At 31.9% G+C, this 20016-nt stretch overlaps 1 protein-coding gene across 1 annotated transcript; it reads right to left on the bottom strand.

The window, feature by feature from the left end:
- Window positions 1–198: 198 nt before the first annotated feature.
- LOC146950716 (protein NRT1/ PTR FAMILY 2.6-like) lies at window positions 199–7498 on the bottom strand. Its single transcript, XM_085746690.1, has 4 exons — window positions 7379–7498; window positions 6847–7064; window positions 4402–4952; window positions 199–1060 (listed from the first exon to the last, which is right to left on the bottom strand). The coding sequence occupies exons 1-4, from the start codon at window positions 7473–7475 to the stop codon at window positions 280–282; spliced, it is 1647 nt and encodes a 548-aa protein (XP_085602816.1). The 5' UTR covers window positions 7476–7498; the 3' UTR covers window positions 199–279.
- Between the last annotated feature and the right edge of the window lie 12518 nt (window positions 7499–20016).

Below are 20016 nucleotides of genomic sequence, written 5' to 3'. Positions count from 1 at the left end.
ATCATCATGCACACTAAATTTGAGTCAGTGAAATATTTAATTTTACTTGTTAGAAGATATTGTCACATGAAATTGTTCTTATACGAGTAATTATTCCACAAATATGACTAATACCAGTGCAGATGCAATGTCATAAATAATATTTCCCATGGTAAAATGCAGGAGAGAAGAAGAAAATATTATCATCACTTCAACCAATAAAAAAGAAAAAGGAACATATTATCATTATTACTCATTATTCCAACCATAGCACCACATTTATCATAACATCACATCCTCTTAAACATATTCATACTTATAAGAAATAGAGCAAAGTAAGTAATACACAAAGTCGATACCTCCAAACACTACTAACATCCAGTACACATTATCAACCTTGCCATGATTTATTTCATCAGGTAACCAATCAGTACTCCTACGAACTTGGTCAATTAAAGCGGTGCTCAAATAAAAAGCAATTCCTATAAGCATTGAAATCATTGCTGTTGATGTGCTCTTAAGTGATTGTGGAAATTGTTGATAATAGAATGTAACTTGTCCTGGAAAATGAAAAGCTTCTCCAATACCAACCAACACTAATTGTGGAAACAACCATAGCACAGACATTTCCACATGCATTTGTACCAATTTGAGCCTCTTAGATTCAACAAGAGCAGAAGCAACCATCCCAAGAATATTCAACACATGTCCTACTCCTATTCGTTGGAGTGGCATAGGCGTTTTCCCGGTAATCTTATGCCAACTTGGCAATAGCACTCTGTCAAGGAATGTAAGGAAAATGGGTGCAGATATGAAGACTATAACAGAAACAGAACTAGCTGGGATTTTGAAATGGGGTCCTAATGAACGATCCATGACTAAAGCTTGAAGTACAACCAAGCTACTTTGGATTGCTATTGGAGTTGATAGGAATATACTTGAAGACCACAGTGGTAGGATTCCAATTATTTTTTTGAAATCTTCGACTTGTTGAACTGTGCATAACCTCCATGATGATTTCTTAACTGAGCCATCTGATTTTAGGTCTCCATCAGTTATCAGAGCTGCACGATTGAAGAACCTGCATTTACATATAGATCAGCACATTGTTAATATATAGCAGATAGTTTCAAGTACATTCTCCTTTCATTGCTAAGTATCTTGGAACTTCTAGTTTTTATGATGTAGGAGGGTTTCCTTCGTATTTTATTATTTTAGTTCAATTTTAGTAATTTTCAATTTTTGTTTCGGTTTGTTATTTTCAGCCCATTAGAGTTTTGTTATTTCTCTATTTAAGTTTAACAGTTGTAGTCTAGGAGACAACTTTTATTCATTCAATAATATTTTAGAGAGTTTTCTCAATTTCTGATCGATTCTGAAACTCTATTTTCACAAGTTTTGCTTACAAACTTGTTTCTTTTCAATGTAGGTTAAGTGTTTGCTAGCCTCAGTTTCCGACTGCGTCATTCTATTAGAAAAAGCATGACTAAGAAATGAAACAAACAAGCCAATAAAAGTTGGCTGGTCTAGATGGTTGGATCTTCGGCTCCTACCGACTCTAACTTGGATTTAAATTCGATTTTTTTTCAGTTACCTTATACATCTAATGTTAAGACTTGTCAAGGTTGGTAGTTCTGGCATTGTGTCTCTCCTGATCCTAATTTGTTTAAATAAAAATGGTACGGCCATGTTTGGATAAACAGTTTAATTGAACGATGTATAGCGTAAATGCTTGGTGTTTGTTTCATGGATCGCAAATTTATTCTTAGGAATGTGACATTGGGAATCCTTGGTTCTCATGTTTGTTTCAAGTTATCATAAATTATACCTAGGTATATTTTATTCCTAGGAATAAAATTTACACATGACTTTTCCATTTGTTATTCTCATGTTAAAGTAGAGGAATCTTTTATTCCCATGGGAACAAGAGGTAACCACCCATAACTTCCCACTATCACACTATTTTAACTCTTTTATTTTTTATTTTAAATTATAAATTAAATATATTTAAAAACATTCTTGGGAAACTAAAATAATTAACAAACACTTTAATAGGATTAAGATTCCTAGGAATAATGTTCCAGGAAATGTTATTCCCGGGATTGTAAATTTAATCCTTGAAACAAACACACATGTGTAAGCTATTTGTATAACAATAGATAAATTTAATTAAACGCTTTATGGCTGTCTTACGTACCGTCTCACAAATTCTTATGTTAGTGGATAAATTTAAATAATTCACCCTAAATAGACTCTTTTTTTTTGGTGGCCAGGATTTAAACATCGAATCTTACAATATATTATCTATTATCCCTATCAGCTGAGTTAAGCTCACGAGGACCTCTAGAATCAAAGAAGAAGAAAAAAGGTCATGCACTTTTACACGACTTGGGTCCATTAATTTATCATCTTTAACTACTACAACTATGGACAATTGTGGTCATGACTAAAAGTTGCCCACTCCACCGTTATCTGTTTGCCGCTACAACTATAGACAAAACTATGACCACGACCACCACCACATGATACTCATGCTATTAGCACATGCTCGTGGAGCACGATGTAAGATGGTGCTGAAATCTCAAGCCATATTCATTATTTTAGCCTCAATTTAAGAGCAACAATTACTGTAATGATTTTCTTTCAAAAATAAATAAATCCCTGTAATGATTTCTCCACCACCAAAACTATCACAAGATGCATCCCCCTGTTAGAAAACAGTTAGGCAATGTTCGTTTGATAGGGTTTGTTGAGTCATGAGTGGAGTTCAGAGGATCATCCACACTAGGTTAAGAGCAACCATAAGTGAGTTGGACACCATATTTTAACCCAAAATCTTAAGACATTGAGTTTATGCATCCTCTCACTTATAAATAACGCGAGATTTTTAACTCGCACTTGCTACGCAATAGGTCTAACATCAAAAAGTAGCACTCCACTATCTCCGACTAAAATCTACGACATTGATTCTTCATCATTTCTATTGAAACAGAAAAGGAAAATCATCACAACAATGGACTCCAACACCAAAAGCAATTTCTCCACTCATTAATCATCTATTGAACTTTATCAACCATGCATTTAGAGAGAATTAACCATGATTTTCAAGTGTTCATATATGTGGTGTCATTGTAAACTTCTTGTAAAGTTGATCAATCACAAATCAACATCAGTTGTAAGCTTCATAACATAACCAAACTAAAGTACACCTTTCTTTTTACCAAAGTACACCTAGTGCTTTGTTCTAGGCTTTTTTATTAGTATAATTTTGTTTTTTTTTTAATCCTCAATCTTTATATATTTATATCTTAATCTTAATATATATAAATGTTAGACAGTCTGACCTAACCCTAATCCCGCCCTTTTTGGTGGGTCTGAATAATTTTAATTAAAAAAAAGGTTTTCCAAGGATTCGAATCAGGCACCGTATGGCTGCACTTTAAGGGTTTCACCACTAAGCCACCTCCTTTTTGAATGAAATATTATTGCTTTTAAAATTGATATACCGTACTAAAACATTTTTTTTAAAGCCACAAATACCCTAGAAGTTCCTTTTCTAATAGCAATTTCATTTCATTATTAACGGTTCTTTTATTGATGATCGTTCTTTATTATTATTATTATTATTATTTTCCTTTTTCTTCTCATTTTTATAGATTTAACAGTCATTTCGGTTAGGATCCGTTTCTTGGTGTATGCTTACTACGTGTAATGATATTAAAGTTGCATTTTTAAAATTGTTGATAATTTGACTGATTCATATGATAATTTTATCACTAGAAACTCCACTTTTTAGTGTAATTTTGTTGGCCTCTTTGTTTCTCATATATTATATTACTTGCAGTTATTTATTCTGACTTTTTATTTGCAAAAATCACTGCACTTGATTATAACATTACTTTGTTTTCTCCCTTTGACTTTTCAAACATGTTTACTATTTTTAATTTGCTTATTTTAGTTGTTCTTTTTACATGAATGTAATTGAATATAAAGGTTGAGAAAGAACAAATTCAGGAACACAACCTGGTAATATTTTTTGATAAGAAAATAAAGTTAATATAGCTTAAATTGGGATAATTTTTGCATTTTTTGTTGCTTTTTGCAGTTATTTAATAGCATATTATTGAATGCATAATCAGTATGATATTTATATACGAAATTCTACAAAACCGTGCATCGCACGGGTTAGAGTCTAGTTTATTAAAAACTCGTTAAACTTAGTATTGTAAAGTAACAAATATAACCAACTATATACTAATCATAACTAACTTGTAACTATCTTAATTTTCTTTTTTTGAAAGATTGTAACTATCTTAAATAACATTCAATTAACTCTAACAAATCTCAAAATATCTATAACTTAGTATTGACTCTATTGATATAACATTTATTTTAATTAAGTGAAACAAATCCAAAAAGTACCTTAATCTTTTTCCTGGTGTAACTGGAGGTAACACTTGAACCATAACATCATCACCGTTAGTAGTATAGTAATCCTCAACTCTAGATGAGAGCTTACACTTCCACTTACGAACAGATGCAACAAAAACACGTCCCAAATCCAAAACCGCACTTCCTTGAAGCTTTTCAGCTCGATAAAATCGATAACCCGATAAGAAAACAACCACACCAACAAAAGCAGCCACAACACAAATACCAAATCCTATAGCCCAACCCAAATTATCTTCAATGTAAATAATTCCAGTTAATGCAGCTCCTGAAGCAACATAGAAAGCGAAAAAGTACCAGTTGAAAAATGTTCCTTGATGTTCTGGCTTGTCAAACTGATTTGCACCTAGTGATGCTGCTGTGTAACGTGAACCACCAAAACCAATTGATATTAACACTATGCTTATGTATAAAACTGTGTATTGGATTCCTGTTGGTGGTTTGCATGTGATGGATGAATCCTTGCTGCATGGATGAGGCTTTAGTGAATTAATAGTTGCCGTCAAGAATAATAGAATTGTGCCCTGCAAGTGCAAAGGTGAAAGTTTAAAAGAGAGATGCTATTTACCACAAATAAGTGTATGTTTGGTTATGAAAATGCAAATCATATGGTAAAATAGGACATTTGGTACACTGGAACACAAGTTCAAACATACAATTCTCCGCGTTTTGTGTGTGTAAGTTTCGTTGTTATACTCTTTAAAACAAAAAAGAAAGTGAACTTTTCGAGATGACGAAATTAATTAGAATTATAAATTTTGATGTGTTCGAATTTTTTTTTACTTGAATTGGTTCTAACAAAATAAAAATTTAGAGCTTTTATTTTTATATTAATTTTTATGTCTCTGGTTCAAAAAAAATTGACTCAACGTCAATGTTTAGTTGTTTTAGTGTATTTTTTTTTTTGAAAGAAAGTTGTTTTAGTGTATGTCCTATCTTTTAAAAAAATCTGAACTTGATGGAAATAATTAAAATGAAAATGATTGAAATATTATTATTTTTATAATGTGTCTTTATGACAGAAAAAAGGATACAAAAAGACATGGTTAATCATTGATGTTGTTGATCTAGGATTAAATTATTCAATCATGATTGAACTTATATAAAAATTAAAAGATATTCCATATGTTCAACTATTTTGTTACATAAAAAATAATTAAAAATTCAAGTAGGTGTACTTTGAGATTATATATATAATTGATTGGAATCAACTACCATGATTCTAAAACTAGTTTTACTTTGAGATAAAAAAAATTGATTGGAATCAACTACCATGATTCTAAAACTAGTTTTACTTTGAGATAAAAAAAAAAATTAATTGGAATCAACTACCATGATTCTAAAACTAGTTTTACTTTGAGATAAAAAAAAATATTAATTTATCTTCGTAAACTTAACTCGGTTGATAGGAACATTGCATAACATGTGTTGAGTTCGGATTTTAAATTCCGGCACTCCATTTATTCACCTTTAACATATGAATTTTTAACTCTAAGAGCACAAATATCGGAAGTGTCTTAACTTGTTTTTGTCAACATGTCCCACACCTTGTCAATTTGGATACCACTATTTAATGTGATGGGAGTGGCAAAAAATTGATATGTACCCAATCTTGGCAACGTAGCAATCCTCTATCTTTCACCTCTAAACAATATTTTATTAATTAATATCATAAAAACATAATTTGAAAGAGTGATATGAATCAATAATTGGAAGTATATTGTAAGATTAGTATGAGTGTATGACACATTTTAGAGTTTTGGAAGAGTGGTATGGATGTTTAAAAAATGTAGTTGAAATGTTTAAATAATTAGAAAATATGAAGTAATATAAAGTATTATAAGAGACTCATTTATAACACTCATATGGATGGCATGGACGTGACATGAGTGCTTTAATTTAAACTACTTAAAAAAAATATATACTACCTTTCTTTACCTAAAAAAATTATTAGCTCGTAAAAGAATCACAAAAATTGCAATTTAATTATAGCGCTAATGTCAGCAAAAATTACTATGAAATTATAAGCAAAAAGAAATAAGATTACTACAAAATTAAGAAACTTTTTATAAATATTCTTTCTTTTAAGGTAAAGACATGCCGCATGTTTCAATACACTCTTTTACTTGTTGAAAATTAAATGAGTACTTCCACTAATGTGATTGCATATAAGTTTGATTGGACTCATCATTTCTTCAAAGCTAATCAACATGATAAAATATGAAATTTGATTAAAATTTCTTCAAAAACATCCAATTAAAGCAAGAGGAAAACATTTGATCTCAAAGTACTAAAAAAGAAACAAAGGAAATGGAGCATATAGCAGTGACAGAAGCAGGACAAAACAACAAAATGCTTGCATATGCAACCTAACATAATTATAATATAGATATATAGATTTAGATAAATATAGTTTACCAGCAATGATACACAAGAAGAAGCAAAGGCAACAGAGAATGAGCCAAAGAAGGAGTCAGCAAGGATTGCTGCAACAAGTGGAATGAGACTTGTGCTTCCAACAACAATGTTTACAATCTGAGCTGCAGTGATGCTCTTGATATTGAATTCACTTATAAGATATACAATCAAGTTTCCCACTATTCCAGTGCTTGCAAGTGACAACCCCGTTACCATACCTATAATTAATCAACAAAATAAACAAAAAAATATATTTATATAACCATTTAAATAATATGGACATGCTTTTGACATGTATATGAAGTGATTGAGCTCAAGAATGAGCTCATTGAGTGACAAATAGGTGATGAGATCGATCTGAATTCATATTCTGACCGAAACAATCATCGACTAAATGTTACTTACCTTTTGGCCAAACTCTCGATCAGTATATGGTTAAGACACAAAAGAAAAAAAATACTCTTTAGATGTGTAAAAGTGAGTGAATTAATAATGTTTAATGACTTAAAAGATGAAAGGAAAAGAGAGAGACCAATGAAGAAGGGAAAACTTATCCAACCGCCACGTTTGCTCCCAATACTTAAACACTCATCTGCTTCTTTTGAGGATGCTTCTAGCTTACCATCCATTGTTGCACTTCACTTTGTGTGCTGTTTTAAAAACCGGGTGGTGTTCTTTTTATAGGAGATGTTGATTTACACTTTATAGTTAACTAAGATGCTTTTTCCTTAAGCCTTTGTCGAAAACGTGGAGAATTAGTAACTTTTTGTTGAAAAGAATATAAAATTTGTCTATGCAAAACTTAGAAGTGACTAAAGTGCTGTTGATTGGATGAGATTGTTTGGGAACATTTGGTCTTTTTAATTTGAAACTCAATTATTTATAGAAATGCAATAATGCCATTTTTAATAGGAGTGTTAACAAGACGCTCTTTAACGTATATTTTTTTTTTTTTGAAGGATAATTTTAGACTCTTGTCAATTTTTTTAATGTACTCTTTTTTTTTTTCAAAGTTCATATAAGTTCCACCAAATTATATGAGTGTCACATAAATTTGATGAGATTTATATTAATTTTAACCAATAAGAAAAGTAATGTGTTAAAATTTGTGTTGCTAACATTATTTTTTATGTAATAATAATCTTTCCTAATATGATGAAAAGTCTCTTGTAACATCCTCAAATCTAGTCTAGATACATTGAGTTTTGTTGATAGTCTTAAAGATGAAAGAGCACTCAAAAATATATTTACCTATCTCCAAGGATACTAACAGAGCTCGAAACTCTGAATCTCGAAATTCAAAGTTTGTCCTTCTACTGCTAGGTTAAACCCTTAAGTTGGAAAATTGCCGTGAACTTGAAAATATTATTGTTTCACATCCATTTTTTAAAAAGGAATATTTCATGTACTTAAAAATATTTTCTCTAAATGAAGAAAAAAAATCATTAAATTTCGAATCTTCAATTTGAATAATTTAATATTTTTATTTTTATTTTTGTGATTTTTTTCATGTTATTAAGTATAATCATGATAAAATAAATCAAGATTCATTAATGTGGCCATTTAAATTAAAATGATTCTAATAAATGTCTCATTTATTGGGTCATATGAAAAAAAATGTTATTTAAATGATACCGTTTATGATATCATGTTTTGAATCACTATTTTTGATATTAATACTAATAATAACATTCCTAATCAAGGTTGGCTCGGCTAATAATGAGCTGACTCAACCTCAAGGGTGTGGATTCAATCCCCACTATTAGTGTGAGGATCTCTTTGATAGGGAGTAACTTTGTGAGTGCTCATTGAGTCATGAGACATATCTTGATCTTGATGTGTCCTCTAGAGTCTAGCTCACCAAAAAAAATTGTAATAAAAAAACAATTTTTTTTTAAATTGTAAATTGTAGATTATGATAGTAGTCTTTGAAAAGCCTCAATTTATTTTATGAAAAATTAAGGGTGTGTTTGTTTCAAGTCAAGAAATTACATTACTTGAAAGGACATTCCTACCCATTTGTTTGGTAAAAATTTAGATTTCTTGGAATATTTTAGAAATTAATTAATTAAAAAAATAAAAATGAAATTAAATGTTAATGGTAGTGAGAATTTATAGCAAGTTGAGTTTTATTACCATGGAAATTTTAGATTCCCATCCTTTAACCTTGAGAATAACAATAGAATAAAACATGTGTAAATAACATTCCTGAGAATATAACATTCATGGGAATAAATTTTCAAAACTTAAAACAAACATGGGAAAGTTGCATTTCTAATCTCACATTCCTAGGAATCATATTACAAACCTTGAAATAAACACACCCTAAAGTCTCTTTGACATATTCTAAAGGAACTTTTTTTAAAAGAAATATTAATAACAAACACAACTTAAAAGGAGAATTGAATGATATTCAAAATTAAATTTTAGCAATAACTCGGTGACTTTGTAAATTTCAATTTTACGAATTTTCAACCATTTTTTTTATACAATTTAATTAGGGGTCCCTCACAAAAGTGAAGAGAGATAGGGTGCTTCTATAACCACCATTCTCTATGAGCACCTTATTTATTTGCTCCACAATGGGGGGTGCTTATTTATTATGGTGCTAAATAGGTGAAACACCCACCATTGTGGATAGTCTTAGTGATAAAAGAGCACTCAGAAATATATTTATGTTTATTTATCTCCAAGGATACTAGCTGAGTTCGAAACTCAGAATCTCGAAATTCAAAATTTGTCCTTCTACTACTAGATTAAACCCTTGAGTTGGAAAATCGCAGTGAACAAGAAAATAATTTTTATTTCAAATTAATAATGACAAATGAAATATCCCTTATACCCAAACCATCTCTCATCTTGATTTTTTTACTAAAAGAGTTTGTTGGTTTAATTGTTCATGCTAATTGGGATTGCTCGGTCACATATTGTCCAAAAAAGGTGGGTTGATGGTGGCTTTGTACAAAGAGTTTTTATCCCTTTCTTTCATGATAAATAAAGGATTAAGCAAATGAAATCCAAAATCGAAGAAAACTGTTCTTCATAATGTTAGGACTTTCGCGAGAGTTAGCGTAAACTGGGTTGGATAATCACATTAGACTAAGAGCAACTACTCAAGTGAGATTAACATCACATCTTCATCCAAATCTTAAAGGCATTGAATTTATGGGTCATCTCACTTATATGTTTGTCACTGTATTCTCTTGCATCCAATCTGAAACTTTAACTCATATAAGACATGTTAACATCTCTCCCTTTAAGAGTGAGACTCTCCGCATTTGTGATTTGGTAAAAAAGCCAAATAAAATTAGATGAAGACATATCATGGTAAAAATGGTGAGTTGATGGTGATTTAAATGGAGGGAGGTTTATGTTCCTTTCTTTCATGAGAAGTTATGACATAAATTAGAAAAAAAATAAAAAAAAATTAAATATGAGAGAAATGATAAGAAAAAAAAAGTGTGCGCTTTTATGGGAGCGTATAAGTAATAGAGTGAATTGTCGATAATTTTACTGGTTCGATTAAGGAGTTGGACATTTTTTAGTAATTATTTAACCAAAATATTAGACTAACTAAAAAAACGCCCCGTTACTTTAAAATTTCTAATAAGTATTTATTTTGTCAAATCAACAATACACATGCTTTTTTCCATTGTCAAATTTCACCAAAGAATAAAAGTGAAGGAGTTTGAAGTAGTTGAGGTTGAATAAAATATAACATGAAAGAGAATGACATCAAATAACTAAAGTTTAAGATAAAAAAATAAACAGTTGACAACTGAAAACTAACAAAATATATTATCATAATGTTGGGATTTTCATGCGAGTCTTTACCGGGTTGGATGATCGTATCACGTCAGTAACAACCATACAAGTGAGATTGACACCACATCTCTTCATAAAAGCTTAAGACATTATGTATTTCGGTCATCTCACTTATTGCTGTTCAAAAATTACTCTTCTCCAATGTATAATGTTAACTCACATTTGACACATTAACATATCCTAATCAATTGTGTGACTATTTGCGTCCATAATTATGTAACATAGTCAAATAAGGTCAAAATTAGGTACAACATATTCAAAAAGGTTGATTGGTGGTGATTTCATGAAGGGAATTTTATATTCATTTCATCCATGATAATAGAGAAAGGAAACTAGATAGAAAAATAAAACAAATATGAAGAAGAAGAAAATTGAACATGGAAAAAACATTAAGGTGAAAAATATGTAGTGTGTGTTTTGTCCGTGAGAGTATAAAATATAAATTGAATTATCGGTAATTATGTGGTTTTGTTGAAGGAGTTGAAGATTTTTGGGTAAATTACCAAAAAAAAAAGACTTAATTAAAAAAACGTTGTATCATTTTAAAATGTCTAATAAACATGTATTTTGTCAATTCATCATAACACATGTACATTTTCCATTGTCACACCCCATCATATATCATATGCGAAGAAGTTTGAAAAAATAGAGTTTGAATACAAAAATAGAATGAAAGTGAATGACATCCAAAAATAAAGTTTTACGGTAAAAAATGGCTAATTAAGTAAATATTCCCTATAAATATTAAGGTTTTTTTTTGTATATATGGAGTTTTTGCAAAACATGAAGATCTTGGATTTTTTCCAAGAGCAGGGGATACTTTCTCCCACACTGGATGCAGTTGAGCACGTAAACGAATTCCTTCTGTCATTTGTTCCAGGAGACGAAAAGGAATATATCAGTTATGATTCGGTTTGCAAATCAGACGAGAATAGTGAGGTACAAAGTGTCGAATTGTGGATTTGATAAAGAGAGCGACAAAACTGCTATGTTCGAAATACAGACAAACCATTTGGGGGTCTTTCTGTGGTTTTGGGCGGTGATTTCAGAGAAATTTTGCTAGTGATAAGAAAAGGATGCTGCAAGACATACTTGCTTCATCCATCAACTTATCAAAGTTGTGGAGTCACTGTAAGGTTCTCACACTTACAATAAATATGCGTTTACGTGCTTCAACCGTTCGTGCCGAGCAAGAAGAGATAAGAAAGTTTATCGATTGGATGATTTCAATTGGAGATGGAATAGGATCCGCCAACAATAGTGGATAAATTAATGTACCCATTCATAATGAGTTGCTGATAAAAGATTTCTCTGATCCGTTGCGTTCTCTGGTTGATTTTGTATATCCGGATTTTGTGCAAAACATGAAGATCTCAAAATTTTTCCAAAAGCGGGGGATACTTGCTCCCACACTGGACACAATTGAGCATGTAAACAAATTCCTTCTATCATTGGTTCCAGAAGACGAAAAGGAATATACCAGTTCTGATTCGGTTTGCAAATCAGATGAGAATAGTGAGGTACAAAGCGAATGGTTTACCATCAAATTCTTAAACAATATCAAGTTTTCCGGTATTCCAAACCACAAGTTGAGATTTAAAGTTGGATGTCCAGTTATGTTGATGAGGAACATTGACCAAGCTACTGAATTGTGCAATGGGACTAGGTTGATGTAGACAATCTTGTGAAGAACTTTATCGGTGCAACTGTTATTACCAAAAAAACGCTGGTGAAAAAGTAATTATTCCAAGAATGAACTTAGTTCCGAGTGATCATGAACTGCCTTTCAAATTTACTACGAGATAGTTCCCGTTGGCTTTGTGTTTTGCAATGACAATAAATAAAAGTCAGGGTCAATCGTTGTCTCATGTTGGAATCTATCTTTCCAAACCGGTTTTTACTCATGGACAGTTGTACGTCGCTGTGTCGAGAGTCGCTTCCAAAAAGGGATTGAAAATGCTTATACTGGATGAAAAAAATCGCGTGTGTACTAAGACCACTAATGTTGTGTACCGCGATGTCTTTCAGAATGTTTAACCGGTCGTTCCTGATAACGCAGGTGGGTATGAGTTTTTTTTCTCTTTTAAAATTCATTGTAATATATATTTTTTATTTGGATATGAATTGGTTGTTGCTACTTGCAACCATTCTAATAGTTGTGTAAAGAAAGAGTAATGGATTGGTCATGTAGATAAATTACAATTCTGCAACTAACAATTGAGATCACACTTCTTATTTCATTGTATAAAATCCAATGACATTTATTGTTGTGCAAAGAACAGGCTGAGTGATCAATTTGTTATAGGGACTAATATGTTATATGGAGTAATATTTTTTTTATCCCTTTTTTACAATATTTTTGGTCTCATGTACCTTCAGGTGCTGGTTTTGTGCTTCAGGTGATGTGATATCATTCAGATGTACACAGGCTGACGTTAATGGAATTTCTATGGCAATGAAATATCATTGACCAATTGCAATAGGTGCAATGCCTACTCTCCGGCTTCGAAATTTACATTAAGGTGTTTATCTACTGAAACTTCGATTTTTCTATTATCTAATAGAGCAACTCCAATATTCTCATACTCAGTTTAATTTTATTTTATTTATAATGTCGGTATCCTTCTGATCTTCCTAATTTTTCCTAATGTAAGTCGTACTCTTTTAGTGACCATATTATCAACTATATGTTCTGCTTCATTTTTTATACAATCTGCTATATATCTGTCTTATTTTTCTTTGATCTTTGGAGTGCCTATGTCTATGTGCATGCACATGACAATTTTGTAGTCCCTTTTTCAAGCCTTTTCTGTTGTGTTTTTGTTGATGGGTTATTTTATAATATGATTAGTTAAAAAATGCGATAGATAGTTGGTGTCTTTATCGTTGTTTGTTATACTTATTTGTTACACGATTGAATAATTACAAATTCGTGCTGGATGTTAAGATGAATCAAGTGTATGCACGATATTAACTTTGTATATATAAGGGTATCCTCTATAGAAATCATGGAATTTGAAAGAAACTATATATAAGGGTATCTGGTAGAGACGATTCGTTGGGTAAGGACAATTAATTGTATATGCAGTGGTAGGCCTCGAGACTCCAGCACCCCTACTTATATGCAGAACATAAAAAATAAAAAATAAAAAACTCATGTCTCCGTGATTAATTTTAGTCGTTCATGTAAAATATTCTAGCATTAAATATTACATCCGTTAAAGCATTCCTGTTTAACGACACGAAAATCCAAATAACTATATACATGTTGATATTTGTATATAATATGCAATCAAAAATACGATAACGATGCGTTCTATTTATATATTGTGTATAAAATAATGAATTTGCTGTTTAATTAGATTTTATAAAATTAAAAAATAGTCGTAATTCTAGCCCGTGCTTGGCACGGGTTTCCAAACTAGTGTGTTAAAATTTGTGTTGCTAACATTATTTTTTATGTAATAATAATCTTTCCTAACATGATGAAAAGTCTCTTGTAACATCCTCAAATCTAGTCTAGATACATTGAGTTTTGTTGACCTAAGTTTCTCTTATAAATAGGACCGGAGGAAGTAACTTTTGGGGCTTAAGCAAATTAGGTTAATAATTCACTCCGTCCATAATTATAAGATCGTTTAAAAAAATGTCCCTCAATATAAGACCATTTACAAATTTCTAAATGCATTTATTACTCTTTTTTCAAATATACTCCCTCCGGTCTCAAATGTAAGAAACTTTTCACTTTTTTGGTTCATTCAATAAATGATGTATGTGGTCTATAATAAAGACCACATACATTATTTATTGAATGAATCTAAAAAGTGAAAAGTTTCTTACATTTGAGATTGGAGGGAGTAACTCTTATTACTAGTACCAATTTGTCTTGATATGCATGAAAAGTTATACATTGAATGTATTCTTAATAAAAGGTAATTTAGTAATAATCACACACATTCAAGACAATTTTATTATTCATACTTTTCTCAATATAGTCCTATCAAAAGGGACAATATTGATTTTCATGAGATTTGTCTATGTACCCTCTCCGGTCTTGAATATAAGCAGCAACAACAAAAATCACACCCTTTAAGAAAATTAGTTGGTGTCATTTATTTCTCTCAAAGTTATAAAAAAAAAAAAAAAAACAATTGCAATTTCTAAATTACCCATCATGGGAACTTGTTCCATGAAAAGAAAAAAAATAAAATCACATTAATCGAAGGGTAATTTAGAATAGTAACATTAAATATGATAGAAGTAGTTGACATTTACTTATATTTAAGACCAACAATTTTTTTGTTTTGTTGCTTATATTCAAGACCGGAGGGAATAGTCATTATTATCTTAAAAGAGCACAAACGACAGTCGAAGAATAATTTATATTTATTTATTATAAATTAATTAAATAAGTGTATGGGCAGTAGCGGAGCTAGGAATTGCATGTAGTGGGGGCAATATTCTACGTATGTAATATGAAAAATTTCCTTCAAAAAAAAATGTAATATGAAAAATATCATAGTTAAGGGTATACATATACATCATAATATTCTCTACAACTATCTAAATTATGAAAATAAATGAATTTCGCTTCGCTAACACTTTTGAGAAATAAAATATAGTTATTATAATTGTAAATGATAGAAAAATATTTTATTTTCTAAGAAAAATAACTCATTAAACTATTAAATTAAATATAAGTGTACCGGTACACTCAAATTCTTTCTAACATGAGTGTACCATAGAAATTGCCTTTATAAAAATGAAGAATAACAATTATTTCTAACACTTTCATGTTATATATTGATTGTTGAAATAAATTAAAATTGCCATTATAAATGTATTATGATACAAAATATGCAATATAAATTTAAGTATATTTGTGTTCTTAAATAATAAATTGAATTAAACCTGCCATCAAGTTATAGTGAGCTGTGACAAAAATTAATGAGGTGAAATTTTTTTTCTCATGTGTTGAACTGCCTGTAAGGAAACCGATTAAAATTTCAACTAATCAAAACTACCCCCAAAGTTCCCTTAAAAATAAAGCACCCTAAAGTAACTAGTATATATTATGGATTTCAAATAATTGTGCAGGTCAAAAAAGATGGAGGTATGGGATTCAAGAGCTTAGGGACCTTTAATCTTGCTATGCTAGGTAAGCAAGGATGGAGAATTTTGAATAATCCTCATACGCTTGTTGCAAGAATGTTTAAAGCAAGATACTTACCAAATAGTAATTTTTTTGAAGCTAATTTGGGGCACAAGCCAAGTTATGTTTGGAGGAGTATTTGCAACGCTAAGTTCATCCTTAAGGCGGGGAGTAGGTGGAAAATTGGTGACGGGTCACTTATTCCGATATGGAACAATAACTGGATTGCTGGCAATGGTTACCTTACTCCACAAAATCAAGGTCCAACTCCTATTGATAATCTCAAAGTTTCGGATTGTATTCTTCCGGAGGAAAAAGCTTGGAATGTTCCTTTCTTACTTTCAATTTTTGACGAGTATATTGTGAATCAGGTCGTCAACACACCTCTGTATCCCTCGGTTCATGATGATAGGCTAGTTTGGACCAAGGAAAATAATGGGGAGTATTCTGTTCGTAGTGCATATCGTATGTGTATGCAAGAATTATTTGATGTTGATCATTTTAAGGCACAAGGTTCCTGGGATTTGATTTGGAAGCTTAAAATTCCACCAAAGGTCAAGAATCTCATCTGGCGTCTTTGCCGAAACACTCTACCAACGCGTGTGCGTCTTGGGGATAAAGGGGTTAATTGTGCAAAGATATGTGCTTTGTGTAATCTGACGGAAGAAGACAGCCTTCATCTTTTCTTTCGATGTCCAGGCAGCTGCAACATCTGGAGTATGTGTGAGTCATTTGTTACCATTAACAATGTGATAACTCAGGGCCATAATAGTGCTGGTATTATTTTCCAGCTGCTGCACCTGTTAAATGGCGATGATGCAACACTGTTCTGCTGTATTATTTGGAGTATTTGGAAGCAACGGAATAACAAGATATGGAATGATGTGGCTGATGCGCAAATGTTTGTTATGGAACGTGCAAAAACTCTGTTACAAGATTGGAGAGCAGCTAAATCATACCAGCAACAACCTTTAAGAATGCCAAACATTATTGATAACTCAAAGTGGAAGAAGCCAGCTGAAGGTAGATATAAATGCAATATTGACGCTTCCTTTTCCAGGCATTTGAACAAGGTAGGAATAGGTATATGTTTAAGAGATGACTCAGGAGCTTTTGTCTTAGCTAAAACTGATTGGATTAGTCCGTTATGTGAAGTTCATATAGGAGAAGCACTCGGTTTACTTTCGGCTTTAGAATGGGTTCATGAACTTAATCTTGGTCCAATAGATTTTGAGTTGGATGCGAAGAAGGTTGTTGATAATTTCTTATCGACAAAACATGATGGGACTGAATTCGGAGATATCATTCAAAGTTGTCGATCTCTTTTTAGGAATTTTTATGAAAACTCTAAGGTGGAGTTTGTACGGAGACAAGCAAATGAGGCAGCCCACGCTTTAGCTAAGGAGGCCACATTATCAGCTAGTTCCCAAGTTTTGTATGAAATACCATATTGTATTGAACACATTTCGATTAATGATATGCTTTAAGCTTTATTTCCCTCAAAAAAAAAAATTGTGCAGGCAGGAGCCCCCACAGTGATGTGAGTGGCTCCGCCCCTGTGTATGGGGAATGACACGAATGTCCCGTAACTATAGTTCACATGATAATGCAATTGTAAGAACATTTGTTAAAATGTGGCGTGCGTGGGTTCGAGATCCTAATTCTCCACCTTCCATGCATGATTCTATCTGGTCTATTTGAAAATACCTTCAATAACTCTTGGTATACCCTACCCTACCCAACCCATTCATGCCTTCCAGTTTCAAACCAGTTGTGCAAATTGCAATTAAATCTCCTTTCTATTTCTTTCTCTTCCTTGTTTTTAAAAATTTGTAAAAGTAAAGTATATTAGTACTTCCACCTACTATCGTGCGTATAGGAGCGGTTGTATTGCAAACATTTATGAGGGGAATTGGGGAAGGTTTTGGTGAGAGTAAAAGGAACTATGGATCTAATATGGTAGTAAAAAAGTAGAATAGTCAATCATGGACAAGTTAAAGTATGGTCTAGGCAAAATGACACCCTTTTAGTTAGGACCGTTAAAACCATAGGTATTGGTGGTAAAATGGCAAAAAATATGTGCCGTGGGTATGAGTTTTACCTAAAAAAGGTATTGGTCCCCCCACACACATTTCACTTTCAAAGGTTAACTTGTTGAAATACATATATTGGTATCACTCTAGTATTCTGGTTGCTTCAAGTCCATAAATTTTTACACTGGTGAAGAAGGTATCATTGTGCAACAATTAATCAAAGATAAGAATGTAACTTTGTTGTTATGATTGCATGGAATATAAAACTAGATCTTGTTCCATCAACTGTGACTTTGTTGTGAGCTCCTAGGACGCTAGAACACAATACAACCTAAAAAAGCTTCATCATTTTCACAAGTTACGTAAATCTTAACACTTTTTCATTGCGACGTTGATCAGATAATATTTAACAAAATTTGTTAATTTTGTTCATTTGAGCAGCTTATGTTTCTTATGTCCTCGTGAGCATAGCTCAGTTGGTATGGACAATGCATAATATATGCAAGGTCCGGGGTTCAAACCCCAGCCACCACAAAAAAAAAAAAAAAAACTTATGTTTCTTATTCTTATGAGATTGCAGCTAGGTACCTAGAATCTTCTTGCACTTATTAACTTAATTAGTTATTATTCTTACGAGATTGCAGCTAGGTACCTAGAATCTTCTTGCACTTATTAACTTAATTAGTTATTTTGAATGGGAAATCCTGCTAATCCATAAGCAACGGACTGATGTCAATATAAGAAACAACATGTGGAAGTGTCGGTGCAAGTATATAGAAGATCAAAAAGAGGCCAACTAACAATGTTGGTGGGTGGTGGTGTGGGTTATGTGGGGTGTGTAACGTTATAGTAAGTGGAAGATACACTCCCGTGATGAATAAAAACGTCATTGATAAAAGGCTACCCATGCCGTTTAAATAATTAAAATTAACCTAATACTATAAATTAATTTTGTTATCTTCTAAGGAGCTTATTAGTGAAACTCACTCACTAACAGATGAGAAGTGAAAAATTTACACCTGCAAATTAAATGTCTTTGCAATCTTTCACTAAAGTAATCAAACTTTGTTCATTTGTTGGATACTGTTCCTTCCAAAAAAAAACTTTGTTGGAGTAATTTAAACACGTTTATCTAACTGTAGTAATTCTAAAAAAGTTTTATAAAAATCGTTATAGTACCAGCATTGTCAACTACGTTTAATATTTTTTGAAGGCTTTTCAACTACTTACAATATAATGTTAGATATTGATTGACCACATATGGCCTATGGAAGTAATATCATCATCATGTTGACCGTGTATTGATCTCCTACAGTACAACGCACTACGTACATGAGTGTCGTTTTATAGGAAGCTCCATTTTTTTCATTAATTTAATATGGAGAATGCTAGAGAGTATCTTCGGGACATTGGTTAAACAATCAAAATAAGTAACTTTTTGTATAAAAAATTGTGTAATTATTACTTAATCAAAAGTCAAAATTTATATTTTTAAGATAAATTTTTTATTTATAGTTTCCTTAACCATTGCCCTGAACACACCGGTTAGCAAGACCCATTTAATATTTATCGTTTTAAAACTATAAAATAAGAGCAATTACAGGATGCAATCCTAATATAAATCTGAAAACTAGCATGACACGGAGTCATCTGAGTTAAGTTATGTGCAATTTTGTTGGTTTGTCTCAGAATAAATCTACCATTAGAGGTTATTAGATAAGAAACTAGAAGACATCTGCAATCGTTCATCATTGTCTATAATTGGAAACTTCATGTTTACTACCATAGAGACCGTCCACCACGATTTTGGAGTCTAGCTCAGAGTCCAATTATCCAATTGAAGGCCACGTACCCATCGAAGCGTCGATAGCAACCCAAAGGTCTCCCAAGGGTCCACATCAAGGAGCAGAGCCAACCATTATGTTTTGGCTAACACAATATGTCCTTCGTCATCTCAAATGCACATGTCAGTGCCAACTTTATTCAGCGCCTATGCAAAAGAAGCATCTACATTACATTTGTTTCTATATGTACTCGGTTTATGCCATTGCAACTCAGCCTTAAATGTTAGGCTGTCTAGCAGTGTGGTTACAAAGTGGATAGCCTTTCCCATGAGAGTCAATGCTACCCTCGCGAGTTTCTTGAGTTATGACCCCCACC

Source organism: Medicago sativa, chromosome 2 (genome assembly GCF_051527215.1).
Source record: "Medicago sativa cultivar Bolivia chromosome 2, Bolivia_mono, whole genome shotgun sequence".
NCBI classification, from domain to species: Eukaryota; Viridiplantae; Streptophyta; class Magnoliopsida; order Fabales; family Fabaceae; genus Medicago; species Medicago sativa.
This window is presented reverse-complemented; position numbering and strand designations above follow the sequence as displayed.

Bases quoted from the DNA above. Each gene is read 5' to 3' on its own strand.
- LOC146950716 (XM_085746690.1), bottom strand. From the start codon at position 7,475: ATGGATGGTAAGCTAGAAGCATCCTCAAAAGAAGCAGATGAGTGTTTA. The intron at 7,065-7,378 runs GTCTCTCTCTTT...GATTAATTATAG, and splicing joins AAGTTTTCCCTTCTTCATTG to GTATGGTAACGGGGTTGTCA. The intron at 4,953-6,846 runs GTAAACTATATT...TTGCACTTGCAG, and splicing joins CTTCTTGTGTATCATTGCTG to GGCACAATTCTATTATTCTT.